Here is a 24790-nt window from a genome sequence, read left to right on the forward strand (position 1 = left end):
AGATTTGTTTGGAAGAAGTCCAGCCATTGTTAATATGAGAATGGTTTGTGGGACTTGGATGTAACCTGGCAGCCAAAGAGAGTGGACTGGAATGTGCATGTGTGAACAATGAAGACTTCACTGTGCTAGTCAGTGGGGGCGTGAGATGCTATTGAGTGAGCATGTGTACTGTGTGGTCATTGCATTAAAATGACTGAGTGAGTACAGCAACAAATCTACATCAAATTTTGTGTTAAGTTTGAACATTCCTCTGTGGAAACTATGGATGATTCAGAAGGTCACAGCTATGAGCAACTGGTGATTGGCAGCTTCATCACAACAACACGCCTATTCATGCATCATGGCTTATGTAGAGTTTTCTGGTGAAACATCAAATCACCCAGGTGACTCAGCTCCCCTACAGCCCATATTTGACGTCCAGTGACTTCTGGCTTTTCCCAAAACTAAAATCACCTTTGAAAGGGAATAGATTTTGGACCATTGATGAGATTCAGAAAAATATGACAGGGCAGCTGATGGTGATTGGGAGAACTGTGTGAGGTCCCAAGGAGCCTACTTTGAAGTGGACTGAGGTGTCATTGTCCTATGTACAATGTTTCTTGTGTCTTGTATCTCAATAAATGTCTCTATTTTTCATATCACATGGCTGGCCACTTCAGCACAGACCTCTGTATGTACAGAGGTATATGTGTATGTACATATGTGTGTGTTCCCAAATCCTAGCATTCTTGAGGAAATCCGATTAAAAGTGTTAAGTTTATCACATTTGAGGTCTTTTTGACCAAGTTGTTTCAGAGACCTCATACATTGTAAGCGTTTAAAAATTGTCCATTGCACCTGGTTGGTGTAGCTCAGTGGATTGAGCGCGGGCTGCAAACCAAAGTGTCGCAGGTTTGATTCCCAGTCAGGGTACATGCCTGGGTTGCAGGCCATTGCCCCCAGCAACTGCACATTGATGTTTCTCTCTCTCTCTTTCTCCCTCCCTTCCCTCTCTAAAAATAAATAAATAAAATCTTAAAAAGAAAAAGAAATAAGAAAAAAAATTGTCCATTGCACAAACAACTACAATTTAAAAACAAAATGCATACAACCCTATCCTTTCATCAAATTATGTCGCTATATACTTTCCAAATATTTTTTATAGCTCATCATTGCCATCATAGAAAAGGTTTGTGTTCTTTTTCATCAATTATCGTGTCATTCTCCTTGTTGCTGTATAGACTTCCGTATTAGAATTTTAAATGATGGCTTGCTGTGCCAATTAAGTTGACTTGCTGTCATTTTACAGCTCTCCGTCGTTGGACATAGATGGTTTCCGTCCTGCACTCTTACAGATGGGCATGCAGTGAAGCGCCGCCCCATCTCCCAGTCACCCCTTGTGATCCCACCTCTAGTCCCCTCTGTCCGCTGACACAGCTCTAGCTGCGGTGAGCGGTGGTGCTCTTCTCATTAGCATCTTCTGTTCTTACCTTAACTGACTGCGAAGTTGCTTGTTGTTGGCCATTCTCCCCTCCTTGAAATTCATTCTTCCCTTGACTTTTTGGACACTTTGGACTTTTTGGCTCCAGTGGGCTCTTGCCTTCTTTCTGGCAGTTTCTCTTAGGTGTCTCTTCTGGGGACTTGAGCTTGCTCCCTAATTGTTGGCGTTCCCGAGGATGAGTCCTATCTTTAATCCCCTCCAGCTTCAGTTTACAGGGTGTCTCTGAACACAGGCACACCTTGTTTTATTGCCCTGCACTTTATTGTGCTTCACAGATGTATTTTTAAAAAGTCAAGGCAAGATGCTCCACCAGCAAAAGGATTATGACTCACTTTATTGTAGTACTCCTTTTATTTTGGGGGCCTGGGACCGCACCTGCAATAAATATCTCTGAAGTGTGTCTGTGGTTCCGTTTCCTTTTATCACTTTAGCTCTCTTTCTTTATTTAAAGTTTTTTTTTATTGAATTCATTAGGGTGACATTGACCAATAAAATCATGTGACTCTCATACATATAATTCCATAACATATCATCTGTACAGTGCACTGTGTGTTCGCCACCTAGGTCAGTCTCCCTCTGTCATTGCTTATCCTCCCTTTATCCTCCCAGCCTCCCTAGCCCCCAGCCCCTGCAGTCACCATATTGTTGTCTGTGTGCAGGAGTTCGTTTGATTAATTCCTTTACCATTTTCACCCAGACACCAAAACCCCTCCCTTCTGACAGCTTTCAGTCTGTTCTCTGTGTCTGTGTTCTCTTTCTAGTTTGTTTGTTCGTTTGTTTATTAAATTCCACATATAAGTGAAATCATATGGTACTTGTCTTTCTCTGACTGTCTTATTTCACTTAGCATAATACTCTCCAGGTTTATCCATGTTGTTACAAATGGTAAGATTTCCTTCTGTTTTACAACTAGGTAGTATTCCATTGTGTGAATGTACCACAGCTTTTTTATCTGCTCATCTACTGATGGGTACTTGGGCTGACTCCAAATCTTGACTGTTGTAATGCTGTAGTGAACAAAGGGGTGCATATATTTTTTAGAAGTAGTATTTTGGGTTTCTTTGGTTATATTCCCAGAAGTGGAATTGTCAGATCATAATAAGGCAGTTCCGTGTTTAATTTTTTGAGGAAACTCCATCCTGGTTTCCATACTGGCTACACCAACCTACATGCCCACCAACAGTGCATGAGGGTCCCCTTTCCTCCACATCCTCACCAACACTTGTCATTTGTGCATTTATTGAGGATAGCCATTTTGATAGGTGTGAGGTGATATCACATTGTGACTTTAATTTGCATTTCTCTGATGATTAGTGACATTGATCATCTTTTCATGTGTTTGTTGGCCATCTGTATGTCCTCTTTGGAGAAGCATCTGTTCAGGTCCTTTTCCTATTTTTTAACTGGATTGTTTTTTTCATTATTGTTTGAGTCTTATAAGTTCTTTATAAATTTTTGCTATTAACACCTTATCAGATGTATCATTGGTGAATATATTCTCCATGTAGTAGGTTAACTTTTCATTTTGTTGATGGTTTCCTTTGCTGTGCAAAACCTTCTTAGGTTGATGCAGTCCCATTTGTCTACATTTTCTTTTATTTCCCTTGCCTGAGATATATCAGAAAAAAATATTGCTATAAGAAATGTCCAAGATTTTACTGCCTGTATTTTCTTCTAGGATTTTTATGGTTTTGAGTCTCACATTTAAGTTATCAATCCATTTTGAGTTTATTCTTTTGCATGGTGTAAGAAGGTGGTCTAGTTTCACTCTTTCACATACATCTGTCCAATTTTCCCAACAGCATTTATTGAGTAGACTGTCATTACCCCATTGTATATTCTTGCTTCCTTTGTCAAATACTAATTAACTATAAAGGCATGGGTTTATTTCTGGCGCTTTATTCTGTTCCATTGATTCTTGTATCTGTTTTTATGCCCGAGTCATGCTGTTTTGATTACTGTGGCCTTGTAGTATAGTTTGATAATCAGGTAGTATGATTCCTCCAACTTTGTTCTTTCTCAAAGAAGGTTATTGTGGCTCCGTATAAATTGTTGGATTATTTGTTCCAGTTCTGTGAGACTTCAGCTTTCTTGACATATTGATGATTCCCAAATTTGTTCCTCCATCTCAGATGTCTCTGTCCTAGTGCTCATCAGAGCCCAGCATGTTGTAGCCATTTGAACATCTCTACCTGGAGGGCCCGTGGCCCTGGAAACTCCATTAGACCTTCATTAAATTCTTCATTCTTCCTCAAACCCCTCCCAACCTCTGCTCCCACTCCTATGTTTTCTATTTTGGTAAAAAGGCACTGTCATCTACCTAGTTAAGCCTGAAAGCTGAGAGTTACCTTACACTCACTTCTCTCTTCCTTGTCTCATTTCTAATCAGGCAGTCATCCAGTCAGCTGATTGTACTTCCTTAATTTCTATTGAATTGGTCCTTTTGTCTAACACATCACATCATCTCTTACCTGCATTCCCACATCAGTGCTTTTTCTCTCTCTCTCTCTCTCTCTCTCTTTTTTTTTTTTTTGCTGGTCTTGTCATTCTTACTGACACCCTCCCCACGACTCCCATTTGATAAACCCATCTTCCAAGAAGCTGACAGTGATCTGTATAAAATGCCAGTCTAATCTCATTTTTTGCTTTGTTCACCTCCTGGCACCTCAAGAGCAAGTCCATGGTCTCTTCATTCCTTGTTTCTTCGCTTGTTATTTATTCCCTTTACCTGGAAAGCTTCCTTCCCCCCCTTTTTGTCTCACAAACTCACTCATGCCCACCCTTTAGAATATGTAAGTAACCCCATCTCTGGAAAGACTTCCGTAAACCCCATCCTCTTCGTCTGGGTGAGGAACTTCTTCTGATAGCCCTCAGACCACCCTAAGCCTTCCAGGAATCTCACCACTTACACAGTTCCTCCCTCCCTCCCTTCCTTCCGTTTTTTGTTCCTTACTGATCATCTGCCCGAGGAGACTGAGCTTCCTCAGGTGAGAGCATGAGTCTTTTATCAGGAGCTTCTGGCCTGACGGAAGGTGTTCGGCAATTTCTTGTTGAATAGAAGTTCCTTGGAGAAACATCTTCTAGGAGTGGGGTTTAAATTTAAATGTACAACTTCACATGTGAAAAATACAGCCTATAAATTGCTTCTCCAAAGAGTTGTATTGATTTATCCTGCCACTAGCAATGCTGCTGTATCAATTGAATCATGTGTTTTCAACAATGATCTGAATTAGAACTATTATTGTGCCAGGACATTGGTATTTCTACTATAGGAGTATCATCCTTCGGAGCAGTGTAGTTCATTAGGACTTTCTGCGACGATCGAGTATTCTGTGTCTACACTGTCCGGCGCGCCAGCCGTTAGCTGCATGTGGCTGCTGACTGAGCCCTGGAAGTGGGACTAGTGTGATCAAGAAACCAAATTTTTCATTTCCTTTAATTTTCGTTAATTTAAATTTAAATACCTAAAACATCCCCATGTGGCAAGTGGTCATCACATGGAACAGCACAACTCTAGAAAGAAAGAAAAAAAGAAGGAATAATTGGGCAGATGTAATTGCCACATTCTGGATTCCTTTCTTCCTTTTTAAATGCTAGTGGTGTAATCTCATCACTAAGGTGTGACCAGTTCACACATGCTGTCATTGTTATTATTAGTCAGCACCACCTAATTTTGGAAACATTGTTTAAATGGTGCATAGATGAGGAGAGTAACACTCTATGCCAGGGAGACGACCGAAACGTGTGGTTCTGGGGACCTGAAGGAAACTGGGAAATGTCGCTCCCAGTGTTCCTGATTGAGAAGTGTGCATGTAGCTACTGCAAAGCAGGCCAGCAGCTTGACACTCACTGGGAGGCATCTGTTGGACTCGTTTTCCCACATAAACTGCCAAACTTGTTTGGACGGGACAGGAAGTGAAGCAACTTTTCAGGGAGAGAGCCCGACATCTGTATCCTATCAGACCCTTTACCTTTTTCCGTGTGAGCCTGAGCGGAGTTTTGCTTTTCAGTTTCAGAGAAGAGCAGGGTGGGCCGCACTTTTTTCTCTTTCAACGTTTCCTTAGATTTCAAATCCAAAGTTATATTTTTAATCAGCATATCTGTTTTGATTCTCCAAGTAACTTACATGCCCTTAAAATAAGGAAGCTTTTATTTGTCTCGCACAATTCTTTGTACATAGAGTTTTTTTAAATACGAATAAGTGTACTGAGCTGAATTAGATGAATCCTGCCAATAAGTATGTGTGACCTACTGGTAGCCTTTAAAAGCTGATGCAGGGAGGGAAGTTTCAATTTCTTGGAGTTGTTGGAAATGTGTCAGAGATATAACCATATGTATATTTCCTCAAAATTCATGTTGTATTATTTAACACCAACTTCTTATACCCTTGGAATTCGGGTAATCAGCTGTTGAGCAAAGAAATGTGGGGCAAAGTGAATGCCGTGTATGTGTTGGCTGGCCGGGCAGGCCTCAGGTCAGGACAGAAAACTTTGGAGTTTCCCCAGTTCTTTCTTTCGCAAGAGAACTGAAGAGGCTCCGTAAACCTCTCCACAAGGTGTTGGTATAGGATGTCCACGAGACCTCCAGGATAGCACCCAGTCCCCAGCTCACCGCGGCACTCAATTTGCAGCGCTTCCCCGGGCGCGCGCGCTTGGAGCTGGACCTGGGGCCCCAGTGCGCGCCGCGGAGCGAACCATCCGGCCGGCTGGGGGTGGGTAATGGTGCGGCCGTCAGGGCAGCAGGACGCTAGGGCCGCGGGGTCACCTTGTGGCCGCCGAGGTCTCCAGCCCCGCGCCGGGGTCGCGCGTGACGCCGCCTGCCGCGGGAGTCCCGGAGGCGCGGCGCCGGTGAGCCTTCCCCCCGGCCGCGCGGGGGTGGTAGCGGCCCATTTGAGAAGTTCCCGGGCCGTGCGGCGGGCACAGAGGCGCTGAGCTCAGGCGGGGGGCGGACCTACGCCGCCACCGCGGGAGGAGGGACAAAGGGGTGGGTCCCCGAGGGCCGGCAACCGGGCCGCAGGTCCGAGGACTGACCCGCAGCGTGGAGGAGGAGGAGGAGCGGGGCCCACGCGGGACCCGCGCTGGAGATGCTAGTGCGTGGAGATCGCGGGTTTCCACCCCGGCGGGAGCTGTCAGGTTGGCACTATGTAAGTACCCTCTTGCATTAATTGGTTAGGAAAAGGGTCACCACGAGTGAGTTTGGGAGCGCTTGTTTGGGCGTTCCTGATGTGCTGTAGATAGCTGGGATTCTCCCAACCGGAGGAGCGGCTGAGGATGGGGTGGGTAAGGCTGGCCCTCCAGGGCTCCTGGGTATTCAATTCTCTCTCGCTTCCCCCTCCTCTCTCCCCCTCCCCACCCACCTCAAGTCGCTTGGGTTTCGGATTAAGTCAGGAGTAGGGGAAACGGTTTTGCACTCTGTCTTGGATCCCTGCTACCTTGGAGGCAGGCATCTCTTCAGCCTGTCGTGTCGCCCTATGTGTGCCTTTGTGTATTCCTTCTGTTTCAAACCACATTCTACTTTATCAAAGTTACAGGCATGTGTGCCTGAGACAAGCTGACAGCTCTTTAGAAACCAGGATCTTTATTTTCCCTTTAAATCTGCTGCTTCTGCAATATAGGTAAAAGTTGGTTTCAGTGGGAAATGGGGATGGAGTTTTGGAAGAAACCACACAAAAATGTAATGCATGCCTTCTACTCTGGCATTATCTTACCTGTCATTTTCTTTTATGTCTTCATTTGTCAAGCTTCTACACAGTAGTTTATTTTAAGTTATAAATAATCTGAGTTTTGACTACAGGGTGTTAACATTCTCAAAGTGTGGACAAACTTGAGAGTGAATGCTCCAGAGCTTAGTAATGGAATACAGCCTCCCACCTCTATTTTCGCTTCAGTTCAAAGGCAACACTGCTTGCCTGGCAGCTCTCTGCCCTGAGTAATGGCTGTGGTTTCCCTGTGGTTCTCAGCAGAGACTCTTCCCACCAAAGAAACTGCCCTGCGATCACACGCTCCCATTCTCTGCCCCTGGGGAATTTTAGCTGAGAGGGAGAGAGGCCCTCTTCTGCAGGGCTATAGGTGGTCTGGGCTGGGTGCCCTGGCAGTCACTTTGGAGAACAGGTCTGCCTTTGTCAGGGTCACTCCCAAGAGAGACAGTCGGTGGGTAGCATCTACATACACACCTGGGAAGGAGATGTTTTAAGTGAGAAATTAGTCACAGTAATTGCATTTGTAGCAAAGTGCCAGTTACTCTCCCACCTAAGAGAATGAAATTTGATTATTCAGTAAATTTTCATGAACAACTTCACTTCAGTGTGGAGACTACAAATGATAAGAGGGTGCGTCTGCCCCAGTCCTGCTGGGGAAGCATGCAAACAGCAAAGACCAAATAGGAATATGGACAGGATGCTGTAGCTTTCCTTCTTTGGGAAGATGAGGAGGGGTTGCTTTACTAAGACAGTATTGGCTTTTGATGCGTTCCTTGAGTTCTTTCAGAGTGGATGCCATAGATTGATGAAGGGGAATTTTCTTCCTTGAGATACTGCCTGCAACTTTTTTTCAGGACTGGGCAGCTAATACATTATAATAACTTAAATAAGCACCTACTGTGCACCTCACTGTGAGAGGTTCCTAGATGAGTGGAACTCAATTTCTGCCTTGAAGAGTTTGTTAGACCTGAAAACTGAGGACTGTGCTTTAGACTCTGCAGCTTGCTCTGCTGGAATACCTGTGGCTGAGAGAGGGAGTGTGCAGTACACATGTCCTGTACACATCCCTAGGGATTCTTGCTGGGAGGAGAAGGTGGCATTTGAACAGATACCTTACAGTATAAGCAACTATAAAAAATGGAGCTAACAATGCCCCCCACTTCGTAGGGCTGAGTGAGGACTGGATGACATAATGTAGGGTGCCTGGCCTGTGGTGGGTGGGTGCTAAGGAAATGGTAGCTAGTAAAATGAACCAAAAAGAGTGCTGAAAACTATGTAAGTGTTGGGTCCTGGGCCGATAAGGGTGGGATCTGGAAGTGGACATAAGAGGTGCCAGGTGGGTGTCCCAGGTAAAGAGAGGTAATTACACTCTTCGTGAAAGGCTGTGAATGCTGGTAAGGGAACTTCAGGGATAAAAAGACAGTCATAGAAATCCCTGTTGTGTTAATGACCTATCAGTTCCTTAGTAAATGCTCCACCCCACACAGGGAATATTACTATATTTTAGGCCCTCATGTGCTTATGACCAATGAATTTTTACATGTCTCCCTGGGGAATTCCATTTGCTAGGACTCTGCCTACATTTGTTTAACTTTCGATCTAGTTTTTTTGTGCATTGACAGAAGGTCACAGGCCAACTATTTGTCTTCTGCAGAAGTGCCTGGGAATGCAAAGGAGATGATAAACTTCCTCCAGTGGCTTTTGAGTTTGCAAAGGTTTTCACTCCTGAAGATTTTCTTAGTAGGAGACAGATAATGTTCTTGAAACTAGGGCGGGGCCACTGCAGTTCTGAGTACTGGTAGTTTAAAAAGTCATACAGATTTGGTTTGGGAGTGGCGTGAGGTGTGGGGTGTGGGCGTGCCTGGGGTGGGGTGGAGAGGGAGGAAGGGTTAGTAATCACTGCTGAAACTTTCAACATACTTCTACCAAGAATGTGAGCTGTCAGAGAATTTTTTTGCCTAATCCTTAAAAGAATTCCCAGTAAGGAGCTGTGCCCCCAGATTAATTTATTGAGAGCTGACTTCCTATAAAAGGCCTCGTTGATTAATTAGACCCCAAACAGTCATCAGGGTCAGAAACTGCTTGTCAGAAAGGCCTTGGGCTGGCCAGCCTTGGTATTGAGAGACATTTTCTCTAGAAAATGGGGTAGGTGGGGCAGAATGATTATCTCTCTTGATCCTAAATCCAAAGGTACTTACAGGTCAGAAATAAAGACTCAGAGGTCCCATTTAACACCCATTTGTGGGTTAAAAACGTCAATGATTATGTGAACTTTTCCAACGTTAAAAAAGAAATCTTCCCTAAAGCTACTTAGCACCTACTTCACCTCCAAGAGAATTTTTATGATGATCCTTGTTAGTAGATGCCTATATAGCTACCACATTTATGAGGATCTGCAGTGGTATTCTCATTAACATTTTTTAAAGACCATGTAACAGCAGTGAAAAAGTTATCAATCCCAACATCCAATACTGACAATAGCTAGTTCCAGTTTTTGGTGTGTTTTTTTCCCTCATCTGAGGACATTTCTTTTTTTCATTGCTTTTAGAGAGAGAAAAAGGGAGAGAAACATCCATGCCAGAGAGAAACATCAATTGGCTGCCTCCTGTACAGGCAGGTGCCCCAACCAGGGATTGAACCCGCAACCCAGGCATGCGCCCCAACCTGGAACTGAACCCACAACCCTTTGGTTGTGGGACAGCACTCCAACTGAGCCACACCGGTCAGACCTAGTTCCAGTTTTAGAGGTTGCCTAGGAAAGCGGTGATGAGGCCTGTACACTGCCTACATTATTACAGGAGAGGCAGAGGTCTGGGTTGCAAGGTGCCTGCTTCCATTTTCTTAACTGAAGTAGGAAATGCTCTTCTCAGAATAGAACTTGGTGACTGACTGCTAGGGCCCCAGGAGACCTGCGAAGTGAAGGTGCTGGTTTTCTTTTGGCTTAGAAATAACCAGTACCTCCATCATCCAACCAGCCATTGCATCCAAAGCTTCATCAGCCTCGATAACCTGTGAACTCAGAAGAGAGACTAAGTACTGTCATATTGAAAAAATACCCAAGAATTTTTTTAAAGATTTTATTTATTTTTAGAGGAGGAGAGAAAGAAAGGGAAGGAGAGAAACACTGATGTATGAGAGAAACATCCAGCCTATTGGTTGCCTCCTGCATGCCGTCAACCAAGGACCTGGCCTGCAACCCAGGCATGTGCTGTGACTGAGAGTCGAACTAGTGACCTTTCACTTTGCAGGATGGCACCCATCCCATTGAGCCACACCAGTCAGGGCTATACCTAAGAATTTGATTAAGCGTTTTCCCTGCCTCTTGCTGGCCCTCAAATAGTGTTTTCCAGACAGACTTACAGGTGCTGCAGAGAAGGACAGATCCTATTTTTCAATTACTGTGCATGAATATTGTACTTTAAGAATAAAGCTAGCCACCTAACTCATTTATTGCATGGATAGATTACTTAGGATGAGGCAAAAATAAGTATTAAGTAAAACAGTCGAATTTTTAAAAAACAGTCAATTATCAGGATGAGTGGTTTGAGAATAAGTCAGAAATTGTGAAGGCAGCCCTTCCAGTATGAGACTTGGGAAATACTGCTTAAAATATGAGGTGAGGATCAGTTATGGAGAGCTAGGTAAACCTTGGTCTCAACATCAGGAAAGTTAGGCACAGAACGAATGGGCCAGAGAGCCAGGGCAGTTGAATTTGATGGACTTGATGCCTTCCCATGCATCTTGCTCTTGTCCACTGAGCTCTCTTAGTGGTGCTGCTGACCTTGCGAAGCTGTTTAATGCCTGATTCTCATCCCTTTCTCCACTTCCCACGAGCCATTGTGCAATGCTGAAGGTTCCTCGGCATGACATTTGTAGGATAGGATGAAAAGGGCACTGCTGATGGACGTCACTCTGTTATCAAGGGCATCTCGCTCGCCCTCCGTCCGCCCTCCAGACTGGAGAGGACCAGACAGCCTCAGGTGTAAATGTATTTTACTCCAAAATGCAGCTTACAGTGGTCTGTAAAGTAGGCTTTACCCAGGGTTGTTGTAGGAATTAGAAGTCTTGAGATAGGAAAAGAGTGACCCTGACAATGAGCGATGAAAAATGGTGATGTGAAGCTCACCTACGTAAATATAACTAGGGTAGAAATACTCTGTTTTTGTCACCCAGTCCCTGACTGTGTTTGTGCATGGACACCAAATCCTAAGTGGAAGTTAGGATTAACTCCCCAATGGAAGTTACCTTCCATTGGTAACTTATACTTTAGTCATTTTCAATCAGTACAGATATTTGTTTAATGCCTCTGCCAGATGGTTAAAGTTAAATCAGGTCTTTAACCTTCAAAACATAATGAAACTTTCCTTCATCACTCACACTGCATGTAAGTTGCAGAGCATAGCAGGCTACCGTTAGCTATCAGACTAATATTTAGCTAATTATAATGCTCATGGGTTATAGTTTCTATTTATGTTTCTTTCCCCCCAACACTGTATGCGTGTGTGTGTGTTGGGGGGCAAAGATTCAGGGTTGCAGGAATGATACTGGTGGAGACAGCGCACTCTTGGTAGATTCTCACGAGTAAAATCCATGTTTGTGTTTTAGGAAGCTGGATAGACCAAAAAAATGTAAATTATACCATAAATCAGGACAAAGATTTCATGTCACATCCTTGAATACAAATGTTCGCTAAACTTTGCCTATATGCATAGGTAAATGTGGCTTTAGAATTAATTAATATGGTAATTATTTCTATTGTGGACTTTAATCATCCATCTGAAACATAAACATCATGTTTGCAAGACAAAATGGCATCATCTTTGGGAACTTTAATTACAATGTGCCTCATCTGATAGGTACCCTGCATAAGCACGGGACTAAATGCATATTGTAGTTATATCTTGTTTGTGAGTGACAATATCATTAGTCACAAGTCAGAGGCGTTTGGAGGGAGTAGACATAATGCATTGTGGGAGACAATTGGGATAATTGTTGTCAGTAGGTAACAGTTATTAAGCTTTAATGAAGAGACAATGATGAAAAGCCAGTTAAAGCTTTGCCCCTGTAATAAAGAAAGCTCTGGTGGAGATGAGAGAACACAGCAGGCACTTTAGATTGTGTCACTAGAGTTGGAGGTGAATAGAGGAAATAATGCTTTCCAGTCATCAGTAGCAATTAATGAACACTTCTGGGATGTGTAGCTTCGAGGACTTTGGCTCTTCCCTGGAGGAAGTAAAGTTCCAAATGTAGCTGTGTGTGTTTTCAATCGCAGAGAGCCATTAGTTGCCACAGTCTGAAAGGAAGCCTTCCCAGTTCTAGGTCGTGGGGTGTCTTTTATGCCTTCCAGAGCAGTGTGTCCTGGGGGGACGGGACCTGACGGTGGGGAGCAGGGCGAATGTGTGCTGTGCGAAAGTAGCAGCCCATTCCCCGTCCTGGGGAGACTGTTGCCAGATACATCTGGCAAAGCAGAATGAACTTATATGAGGGAATTAATTTAGCAAAACTAACCATTTCTGTTTTTGAAAAGAACGGTTCTTTGGAAGGAACTTGCTGGTGAGCTCATTTTTAGAAGCCCGTTCCTCTCTCAGCTAACTTCCTCACTCAGGCTGACTCCACTGCCTTCTTGCCTGTGAGTGGCTGGTGTGCACATGCTAGTGTTTATTGGAGCCCGTGGCACGTCTGCGACAGCCAGTCCCTTCCAGCCACTTCCCGTCAGCTGGGAACCCCTCCCTGGCGTGAGTCATCGTGGTAACCCCAGAAGACAGGGCACATTACTGCGTGCTACGTCCCACTGACTGACTGGGGAAGACGTGCTGCACAGACTAGTCAGAATTGAAGATGCATTGAGAAGTTAGAAGAGCGGACTCCTGACATTTCTATAGTGAGCAGATGAAAGTTTGTAAAGGAAAAGCAGTGTAAAATTACATACAGACCATTTCTGTAGTGGCGTATCAGCTCTCCCTCTAATCAGCTGGGTGACTTCAGCCAAAGCCCGCAGTTCGAGTTCTCAGTTTCTTCGTAGGGAAGTGAGTTGTTGTAGTCGCTGGTCTCTGAAGTCTCTTGCGGCACTTAAGTTTCTGAGGGTTTCTGAGCCAAGCCCAGTAAGGGTTTGACTGGAAGGCCTAGAGAACATTCTAAATAATTTCTGTTGATTCTTGTCATAAAGTGCGTCCATACTCTGTATACAACTTTTGTATTTCTTTATTTTTTTCATTTAAAAAGAGATCCAGTGGATTCTCTCTGGAAGGCATTTGTCTCAAAGGCAAATTGAGAACCTGAGTCGCTATAGTTGCTTAGCTCATGAAGTGATGGAAAGATCTATTATTCAGTTGCACCTTAAATAATGTACCAGCACAGGGCGTGCTGAATTCTCTTCCTTCCCCTGCAGCCCAAGCCAGCAGCCAAAGCCATCTTGCATAGCTTCACTAGAATCATTTTCTCCTTCCTCTTCCCCTCCACCCTTCCCAGTAAAAGCTGCATTCTAGGGGACTCCGACACTCCCTTCTTTTCCCATGGGCTCCTCTCCCAGGGACGACATGGCTGTAGCATGCAGGGGGAAGGCAGGGCAGGCCTGCTGACCGGCTGGGAGCACTTTCTGGCATATTCTTCACAAATGCACTGAAGATGAGCCTGCTGTGTACCGTTGTAACATCAGGCACTGTCATCCGAGTCTCAGCAGCCCTTCAGGCGCAGCTGAGTTTTTCAGCCCAACTTCAGGCCGAGCACTTTGCCCACTTCGGGCAGGTCTGTTTAGTGTCTGGGTGAGTTTTGAGAGGGGAGAGTGATTTGTGGCATCTGAGACACCCATTGAAATTTTCCAGAAATGGAACTAGAAACATTGGTGTTCTTCCTCCTGGTGTTATTCTTAGAGCCTAAAAACAGGCAAGTGGTGACACATTGCAGTGAAGAGGCTCTGAGTGCATTTTGATTATCGGTGGCCCTCTTTCTAGCAGAACCTAAATTTGAACTTTAATCAAAGGTCTGGGAGAAATATTTAGCCTGCTGATACTGCTTAAGTGCACCATTTGCAGATGTCTTGACTCAAGAGTCAAGAAGAGGCAGGTTAAGGTTGACTCCATTTACCGAAGAGTGGACGTGAAAAAAATTTGTTGGAAACTTGGAGAACTTTTCCAATAGAAACAGTGGTATCCAGAATCTGGCCTCCCAAGCCTGCTGACTCATCCTGAAGCTTTCTCTATATTATTATTTTTATGGCATTTCCTTGACATATAATTTTCATACAGTAAAGTGCACAAATCTCAAATGGAAAGCTTAGTAATTTTTTTATTGTGATAAAATACATGACATATAAAACCAACCGCTTGAAAGCCCACAATTCAGTGATGTTTAATGCATCTGTGAAGTTGCACACCACAACTATTGTCTAGTCCCAGAGGTAGGTCAGCTTGTGCGTGAATGCATTCGCCTGTGTGATTACCGCCCAGATCAAAAAAAGAGAACTTTCCATCACTCAGGAAGGTTCTCTCTGGCCACTTTTCTGACTGTTACCACCCCACCTGCAAGGGACCCTCTCTTCTGACTTCTTTCACCAGGAAGTGGTTTAGCTTGGCCTTGAGAGGATCCATGTAAATAAAATCCAGATTTCATGTCCGCTTCTTTTGCTCATGATGAACTTGGTCAAATTCGTCTGTGTTGTTATGTGATTCCCTGGTTCTTTTCTATTGCTGCGTAGTATTCCACTGATAGGAATTTACCATAGTTTAGCCATTCTTTTGTTGATAGACATTTGGGTTGTCAGTTTCTTTTTCCATTATGAATAAAGCTGCTATGAATATCACCTACACCTTGTTTTGTGGACTTTTGTATGTATTTCTCGTGTGTAAATTCCTAGGAGTAGCATTGCTGGGCCATGGCGTGAACGTGTGTTTGTAACTTTGAAGTCAGAAAGACCTGAGTTTGAATTCTGTTGTCTTACCCAGTACTTCCTTCGCCTTAGGGAGTTTACTTTTCTCATGTTTGGCTATAAAATGGGCATTCCATCCCCTATCAGTCAAGGTTCCGTGAAGAAAACTGATGACTTTCTAGCTATTTCAAGGAGTAGGCGATTTAATAGGGAGAATTAGGTGGCTACATAACAATAGGAAGGCTGGAGGAATGCAAAACCCAGACCCCACCCACCACTAGCTTTCAGATTTGCCCTAAAGAAAGTTAGAGAGCTGCCACCACCCAGAGCCAGGCCCTTCAAAGAAGCCCCTTGTACCTTCACAGCCTGGGTAGCCCAAGGCGGCTGATAGGGTAGGGAGCTTGGAGGCACCCACAAAGCTGGTAGACACCTCTGAGGTTGCAATGGTGACCTCAGGGGCAGTGGTTACACTTTATCGTGTGGTGATTATGACTGAAGACCACGAGACAGCCATGATGCCTCTGCAGCCTAAGGCTGCTTTCCGTAGAGCATGTTCAGAATCGGTCCTCCGACTCTATGGTTACTTGTTGGAGTATGGATGCCGCCATAAGACCTACCTGTCACAGAAGTGCGGGTGTAAAAAGGGCCACACGCTAAACCCAACCAGCTCAGGATAGGCCTGCATGGTGGCCTTACACACTTAGAGGCCAAAGGCACTGTTTTTGCCATGCATAATGCGTGTCCACGTTTCTGGCCCAAACTTTTTTGGGGGGGGGGGTGGAGAAACCTTTCATTTAAATTTTTTAATTCAAATTTTTATTTATATTTAGAAACAGCCAATTATCATATTCCAGGGTATTAATTTGCACATGGATACTGTTACTGCTTTTTAGAGTTACACTTTTAATGCATAAACATAAGTAAAAGAATTAAAAACATTTATATAGATACAGAATTAGTACTACCCACGTATAATGCATGCCCTTATTTTCCCTCAAAATTTGGGCAAAAATGTGAGCATTGTATGCAGCAAGATACAGGTAACCACACAGGATGGACGTGGCTGGTAGTCATGTCCTAGGCGGGTATTTCCCTTAACAAAGGTCATTCTTTACCTTAACTGAGCCTATTGTCTTTTTGCATCTACAGTCACACACCTGATAACATGCCTTTGGAGTATCAGAGTGATTTCTTGTTTGTCCAGATCCCTTAAAGCACAACAAAAGCAGAGACCACAAACCCCCTCATTGTTACTGTGTTAATTGTTGACCGTTAACTGTCCTGTACCCACAACTGTAAAAGAAGTATGTGTCTATTCATTTTACTTTTTATCCAGCCCCAGAGATTTCCTTGCTTTACTTTATCCCCGCTCCCTAATCTGTCAACAGTGGATTTCATGTAGCTGCCTCAGGTCTTCCCCTTTGACTCCGATGTGTAAAATAAGTGGTAAAACTGCCCCTTCCCAGAGCATTTTCTCAGTCTGTTGAGATTTTGCTTCCTAGCAATTGCCAGTTTGGTTCACATAAACTCATGGAATCTTTACCATGTGTGGTTGTGTCTTGCATTGACACAAGTCACTGTTTCTCAGTTTCTTCATCTACTGCTCTGTGATTCTAGACACTTTTCTCTTTTAATATGCTGGGGAAATTATAACTTGCAAGCCTACAAATTAATGCAGAAACTGAAAGGTGACTTAATTCTAAGACCTGCTGCTTTGATGTATAACTTCATGAAACTTAGCAAGTGTTGTCTTTCTGAAGTCATTCTGATGTGTTCTTGATAAAGTAAGTAAAAGGTGATACATAAATGTGGTTTATAGATGAGCTAAAGAGGATATTCCCTTTTCCTCCCTGTGTCTTCATGTTTTGACAAATGAAATGGAGAATGGAGAGATTAGATTTGTATCCTATTTTGTGCTTCAGCATACTCTAGCCTACCGAAATGTTCGGCAATGGTATGTGTCCTATTTCTAACTTATATTGTGAAATGTGAGCTGTAATATATTGCTCTTGACACATTTAAAAATCTTGAATCAATTTTGGCAAAATTTCCCCTGTAATGATGGCATGCACATGCAGAAAGAACTGAGTTCTTCTTACTTGAGAATATCAGTGAATCTTCTTTCATTCAACTAATTTTCCCTGTAACTCCGGCTAATTTTACATTTTAGAGACCTTACTGTTCCGGCTTTGGGGAAGTGGTGAGCTAGAAACAGACTGGCTGAGTGATCTACTGGTTAATGTTTTATTTTAGGCTTCTCTCTGGAGCATTATTTCTGAAGGTGCCTTGTGGAGAAACTTAAAGCAATAAGGAAAGCAAATATTCTAAGCTCCAAGATAAGCGTGATCAGTCACTTCATTTCAGCCCCTGGCTTATCAGAGCAAGTGAGAGAAAGCTTTGCAAAGCTTTCTTCAATTTAAATGTGCTAGAGTTATATTGACAGAATCCTGTTTTATCTCTTTTTAGCCAGACTTACCCAGTCAGCCAGGGCTCACAATGGATGTCCAAACAGTTTACAGTGGCTAACACAATGGACAAAGGGCTTCACTGTGTGAACAGTGGAAAATGGAGCTGAAGGGGAGCTTCTTAAGGGCATTGACCTAATTCACTCCTTCGACAAAAACGGTTGGTTTTAAATATGTGTGTCTGATCGGCCTATCGGTATTCGAGCTCGTAGTGTGACAGCTCACAGAAGGGATGTGTGGTGCTGCCGTGTGTATTTTGGTGAAGTACAGCCTGTATCTCTGTTTAATAATATCCTTTAACATTTTTTTAAACAGCGTAAGTCAAGTTCTGGCATGAACTGTTCCACAAAAGTTAAGGAATTGGGAAAGGCTGAGAAGTTGCGCCATCACCCTCCTTGGTCCCAGAAACCTCCTCACATTCAGAAATTGGTTAGTCACCCACTTTCTAAAGATAAAATTCTCTGTGGGCCTTTCCCCTATGAAACGTGGTGCGGAACCAGAACTGGGTTAAAAATAAAAATGAGTTTTGGCATTACTAAATTTCTAAGTATCGTGTTTGTGATGTACTTGGTCCAGAAGACAAACTGGCAATGCTTTTGCTATTTATTACCACAGAGTATTTGCAGTCAGTGCCTCGAACACTATCTCTGGCCTATTAATAGAAGGGGAGCAAAGGCAAGTACACACGGTTGCTGTGGGGAAAAGAGCTCCTTGTGCTTAGCAGTAGGATCCAAGTAACAATTGCATTGTTGTTCTGAGTTGTCTTTGAGTGTGATTGGATGATTAAATATAAATGTTGGCCTGATTGGATTCTATCCCAGCAATGAACTGTCCTGAACAAACGGCAGTGACATACCATTCCAGACAGTCACCAGACTTCTTTTGGCTTTATATTTGGGCTAATGATTTATGCAGTGAAGTGTCATAAAAACGGGTGCTGTCTTGTCTCTCAGTCTCTTTCATTTGGTCCAACTCAGGTATATTGGCTCTATTTTTGTTGCCTGCTACATGAATTGTCCATTCTCTCCTTGAGAAGCAACAAGCTTTTTTTTTTTTAAGATTTTATTTATTTATTTTCAGAGAGGAAGAGAGGGAGAAAGAGAGGAAGAGAAACAGCAATGTATGGATTTGCTTCTGGCACGCCCCCTGCTGGGGACCTGGTCTGCAACCCGGGCATGTGTGCTGACTGGGAATCAAACCAGCGACCTCTTGCTTCACAGGCTAGCATTCAGTCCATTGAGCCACACCAGCCAAGGCGTAACATAAGCTTTTTGATTGGGATGAATTTCATTAAAACTAATGCTTGGAAACAATGAACTACAAAAACTGTCCTCAGTTAGACATAAACTTCAGTGTGTCTGTCTATCCTTTCATAAGAGCAGTGTGTTTTCAGTGAGGCCTGGATTTTACTTCATGTAGGGAAGTGCACAGTTTAATGTTGGGGGCTTGATGGTGAGGGTTTTCCCCACTTTAAAAAAAAACAACTTGATTTGAGAGAGAGAGAGAGAGAGAGAAAGGAACATTGATTTGTTGTTCCATTCATTTATGCATTCATTGGTTGCTTTTTGCATGTGCCCTGACTGGGGACTGAACCTGCAACCTTGGTGTATGGGTTCAACTATCCAGTCAACTGAACAACCCTGCCAGGACTTGATTGTGAGTTCTTGAAGGCAAGCAGGTCTGGTTCCTTGCATTGTTAGGCCAGGCAAACAAAGGAAGGTGAAAAGAAAAGAGAAGGTGACCCCCAAAGGACTGAAATGTGGTCAGCTTGAGTGTGTATTTTCTCCCCTTTCTTCCTAGGTTCTTTGCCTCCCCAAAGAGCACTTCGCAGGCAGCTTGGAGACTGTTGGAACCTGAAAAACTTTGCCTTATTGGACTGACAAATCTAAAATACGAATTTATGGAGCTCGAAAAACAGCTCTGCACTGTGTTCTGGTTTTCTGTAAAATTATGGGTGTGTTGGGTAGGCTCCCTCTAGCTGCATTGCCAAGAGTTTTCAGCAGGCTCCTTCTGTTTGTGTAAAATGCCTACTTGTGAGGGAGCCCAGGACACAGTCAGGTGCAGCTGGCATGGCCCTGCGCCCTGAGACGTCACCTGTCTCCAGTGAAGCCAGGGAAGGAAGCCTCAAGGCGGATGGAGCATTAGATCCTTGGAACAGATCTCACTGAATACTCCCAATCAGTTGGAGGTCAGTGTTAAAATCCGATTTTATAGGGGAAGAAACTGAGGCTCAGCGTTGTTAAGTAACTTGCCTGGGGTCACACGGCTTGTGTGATGGGGAGGGAATTTGAGCCAAAGTCCTTTTGACTCATTTGAAACCTGCAGGTGCTTTCAGCTGCTCCAGCCTCTGCTTGTCAGAATCAGATGGGCAAAGAAATGGGGGGAGAAGCCACAGGCCCTCTGTTGATCGTCAGGAATTTAATTTGTTTGTTTATTTATTCATTTTTTCACATTTTTAAATTGTTTTTCAAGTACAGTTGTCTCCATCCCCCCCCACCACTGCCTCCCACCCTTGATCATACCCCCTTTGGCTTTGCCCGTGTGTCCTTTATACTTATTCCTTGATGCCCCTTCCCCTACTTTCCTCCATGATCCCTCTTCCCCCTCCCTTCTGGTCACTGTCAGTTTGTTCTTTATTTCCATGTCTCTGGTTCTGTTTTGCTTGCTTGTTTGTTTTGTTGATTAGGTTCCACTTACAGGTGAGATCATATGGTATTTGTCTTTTAGTGCCTGGCTTATTTCACTTAGCATAATGCTAGGATGATGTTTAAACACATCACCATTAAGAGTGATCATCATTAAGGTCCCCCCCTTCCCACTGGCTCCCCATCTGAAACCATGAGTGGCATCAACCAGCACGGCATCAATGTCGTTAAGAGACGTTTGCCTTCTTCAGTGACCTCTGTGTGTCCACTGCTGTAGGAGGCCCCACAGGCTCTGAGATGAGCAGGGCACAGCCTGATGGGGAAGTAGATTACGTAGACAGCTACCTAAAATCACAATTTTATTATAGAAATATTGAGAATATGTCAGGTGAAAGCCAACTTTCTTCACGTCCACAGTCTCTAGTTAGAAATGACTGTTACTCTATCAAGCCTCCCGCAAAAAGTTAATTGTCAAGAAAAACATGTATGCAAAGCCACGCGGGTTGTGGAATTAGAAAGAGCATCTTAGATAGGCTGCATTTGGGAACTTGCCCTGATAAAGGTCAGAATTCCTTCACACGTTTCCTGAGGGTCAAAGTACATCTTTTAAAACATCGGATAGCTCCAAGAGGTTTCGGTTACCAGATACTCACGTTAGTGTGACGTCAACTGGCAGGTTTTTCCGATCTGTGTCTGAGACCACATGCTTTGGCAGAGCGAGAATTTTGATTCTGGATAAAAACAGAGAAGGAATTTTGGAGCCAGAGCATTTTGGTGATGGAGCAAACCACGATGGAATGAATGCCAGGTGTTTTTGCCTTTGGATGGGTGGGGGAGGAAGACTTGGAATACCAGAGCCCCTGCCCAGCCCAAGGGGTGGGAAGAGCTAGGCAATCTCCAAACATCCTTTCTTTCCTGTTCCTCCCCGGAATCCCACTAAGGGTGCTTTTGTCTCTTCCTCACTCACCACGTGGCTCCCCCCGCCCCAGCATTGATGCGTTAGATACACTTCCGTGGATAGTCCGCTCAGGCTGACACTGTTGGAAATGGTGATCTTGGTTCTGTCCTCGGCCGTGACAAATGCGGGATATATAATTTTGGTCAGATTCTAATTCAGACTTCATGGTGGGTATCGGAACCTTCCAGTGTTTACAGCTCTCTGTAGAAAGTGCCTTCTACAGCAGGGCGTGCCTTGGGCCGCGGCTGCCGTGTCCTGGCGGGCCTTCGGTGCGGGCGCGCCGGCGGCTTCCAGCCGGAGACGAGGAGCCAGGTTTTCTGTGTCTGTCCCCTCTCCCCCCACAGAGCCTCGCCCGACACGTGTGTGGGTGAGACTCACACGAGTAGTTAGCTGTCTACTTGGAGGAAAGCCTGAAGCAAGATTTTGATCTCGGGCCAGCTTCCCCCTTGAAATGTGATTGGAATGGTGAACAAGTTCAGGGTTTAGATCAGGTCAAATATAACCAGGGACGTTCCATTGCTACCAAAACCAAGTTTCCTAACTTTTGGATCGCGGGCCCACTAAGAACTTACCCATAATTCATTTTAAAAGGAAAAGGAAAGAAACAGATGAACAAAACAGGGTTATCCCCAGATAGTGACTGGGTGGTAAGGACAGTCCCAAGGCTGGTTGAAGAAAAAAGTGAGAACCGAGAAAGGAAAGCAAAAATCAAAAACCGTGTGTGCCCCTTTCGGGCAGAGACCATGTCTGGGTGAACAGACACCGGCACAGGAGTCATCTGCCAGTGAATTTGGGGTAAGCTTCAACCAGGGATCGGCAAACTGTAGACAAGCTGCCTGTTGGTTTGGTTTCTGTTTGTTTTTCTGCCCACTACCTAGAAGTTATTCTTACATTTTAAAATGGTTACACTCTAAGTGGGTATGTAAGTGTTTATATAATGCTAAAATACATAAACTATGTGGCCCTTTAAGAAACTGTTTGCTGGCCCTTGGTTCAGAACTCCCGGAGTTTCTTGCTGTTCTTTTGCCATCCCGGAGTAGTTGCGCCAGGTGCTGGCTGGGGAGAGCAAAAGAGGGTAGAGGTGGGGCGTGAGCGCTGGAGGAGGGCTGGTTTGCGCCTGTTTCTGCTGAGGCAGGTGACTGATAACGAGGCCATTGGGAAGCCCTTAGGGTGGACTTTCCCCAGGTAAGCAGTTACATCATCAGTACAAGAAAATATGGACAAAGTATACTTCAAAGTGCATTCTGTTTTTAGGATTGAGAAAGGCTTTGTAACTGAAATGCCTCCCGACCATAAAACATTTCTGTCTAGGCTTTGGATGTTCTTATTTCTCTGGATTCCACCTTCGGGACAGATGCGTTTGTTGTGTTTCTGTGCTGTTGACTGTTTCAATTCCAAACCATTCAGTCTTTTCTGTCAGAGAAAACTTCAAAGTTACAATAAACGGCCATCATGGGTTCAAAGCCCTGAAGAAATGTAGCTCAGAAGAGGAATTAAGGATATTCCTCCAGCTCAGGATTTGGAAAGGCTTGGGGTTAGTAGACACTATCAGATCAGTGACTGCACTTCAGCTCAATAAGCATTCATTGTCATTGTTCTCTCTACTTTTCCAGGCCTCTTTGCATCCTAAAAGCAAGCATCCTGGAGGGTGGGGACTGTGTTCTCTGTCAATAGGCCTTTGTTTCCAGAGCCTAGTGCATGGGAGATAATTAAATGTCGAGTGACTGCACGCAATCTATTTTTAAGATCTTTTATTAAACTTATATCACATTGTCCTCTTTATTTTTTGTTTCTTTTTTTAGAAGTTTTTGAAATTATGTTTATCGATTTTAGTGAGAGAGGAAGAGGGGGTTGGGGGGAGAGAGAGAGAGAGAGAGAAGGAGAGAAAGAAAGGAAGAAAGGAACATCGATAAGTCACTTCCCATACCCGTGGTGACCGGGGACCAAACCCATAACCTACATATGTGCCCTGACGGGGAATACACCTAACTTTTTGGTGTACCGGATGATGCTCCAACCAAGTGAGTCACACCGGCCAGGGGCACATTGTTGTTTTTTAGAGATGGGGTTCATCTAATATAGGAAATATATCTCATTTGTATGGTACCTTTACTGTTTATAAGAATTTTCACGTACAATTCTTGCTCCATTCTGTGAGATGCATGTTGTGTATCACTCATGGTGCTCGGAGAACTTGGGGGTCATGTGCTGGTTAGTGACAAGCCTGGGACTTGAACCACTGACCACTAGAACAGTTGGAGAAGCCTTAGTGTGTGTTGTGTTACCACCGTCCCCCACTCCCTCCTCGGCCCCAACACAGAAAGGGAAGCAAAATCCTGGCCTGAGTCTCCTTGGCCAGTGCAGTAGAAGTCCTTACCTGGATTTTCTTTCCAAGGGCAGGTTTCTGTTGTTGCAGTGGCTCTTCTTCGGACGGACACTTGGCGGTGCCACTTGTTCCCTTGGTCCTGGGATGTTTTCTGGTGTGTGTATCCGTTTCTCAGGAAAAGGAGCGCTGGACTGGTGCTTACACCCTTGGATGGGCCGCCCACCTCCACCGCCCTGCGAAACCCATCCCTGGGACTGAAGGAACCCAGTGCCGGGTCTCCTCTCCTCCTTTTTCCCCGCTCCTGTGTCCTGCTGGGGCTGTCCAGCTAGGCTTGCACTTCTTTCCTGCTTCTGAGTAAAATGAGGAATTTGGACGCAGTTAGGTAAAAATATAAATCCACTCGTTCTACCTCAGACATTTTACTTATTTTACTCACAGATGAGCCCAAGATCCTTCCTGAGACCCAGGCTCCTCGATCTGCGTCCCGCTCTGCACCCAGCTCCGTGGGCTGCACCCCTTCCTTCCCGAGTCATGCAGAAGGAAAGCCTTCCCCGATCTGTTCCTCCTGTTCTAGACTGTTCTGTGTTTTCCCTTCACAGTTTTTTTCCCTGCAGTTGTTGGCTGGGTCCTTGATTTACTGCTGACCCTCGTTAGCATGTGAGCCTCACGGAGGCAGGACCGAGTTTTTATCCTCACCATTCACTCTCCAGTGCTCGGTACAAAGCCTGGCACGAATGAGGTGCCTAAGAAGGATTTACTGAATGGGCTGATGAATGGATTCCACTTTCTACACAAAACTTTGACTCCTATAACTCTTTTTCCTGGACAATTATGTTCTCTCATACCTGTGATTAGGCCCAGAGATCAGCAATTTGAAAGTGCCGTTTTCCACTTGCCAGATGGTTTACGCTCCTTTGGGTATCCCACAGTGCCCAGAGCAGGGTCGGAAACAGGGGAGGGTGTTGATTGATTGCAACACGCTTTTGTATTTTCATTTAATGGTAATGAATGGTAACTAAAAGTATACTGTTTCCTTTTTGGTCATCATCCTCCTCCCCAGCTATTTGCGGATTTGCCTTGCTTCTTATAAAAGTTATAATGGTGGGATTTTATTGCGATCATTAAAGTCTGTTTCTAATTTCCTGTAAATTACAGTTGAAATTTTAAATTCCAAGGGAAACAGTCTCTCCCTTTTTATTTCTGCATTATTGCGCCACCTAGTGGATTATGTCTGTTTACTGTGCAGTGGCCTTTGCTCATTTCCCGATGATTACAAATCCCACAAAAAGGAAATGCTGGATACCTTTCTATACTTTAAGATTGCATACAGTTCTGTCCACACTTTATGTCACTA

The 24790-nt window shown here is 44.2% G+C and overlaps 1 protein-coding gene across 3 annotated transcripts in view; it reads left to right on the forward strand.

Moving 5' to 3' along the window:
• The window catches only part of TJP2 (tight junction protein 2), a 119203-nt gene that overhangs the window by 41776 nt on the left and 52637 nt on the right, over positions 1-24790 (forward strand). Inside the window, exon 1 of one of the 3 annotated variants that reach the window (XM_045840315.1) lies at positions 6414-6623. The exons of 1 other annotated variant lie outside the window; for it this stretch is intronic. In XM_045840315.1, coding sequence (XP_045696271.1) covers positions 6564-6623 — 60 coding nt within the window. In that variant the 5' untranslated portion in view covers positions 6414-6563. Of the gene's footprint in view, positions 1-6413; positions 6624-24790 lie in introns of those variants that run through there. One more of the 3 variants, XM_045840314.1, reaches the window with a different exon arrangement.

The sequence above is a fragment of the Phyllostomus hastatus genome, unplaced genomic scaffold, assembly GCF_019186645.2.
Source record: "Phyllostomus hastatus isolate PE091 unplaced genomic scaffold, TTU_PhHast_1.1 phas_contig_34, whole genome shotgun sequence".
Lineage (NCBI taxonomy): Eukaryota > Metazoa > Chordata > Mammalia > Chiroptera > Phyllostomidae > Phyllostomus > Phyllostomus hastatus.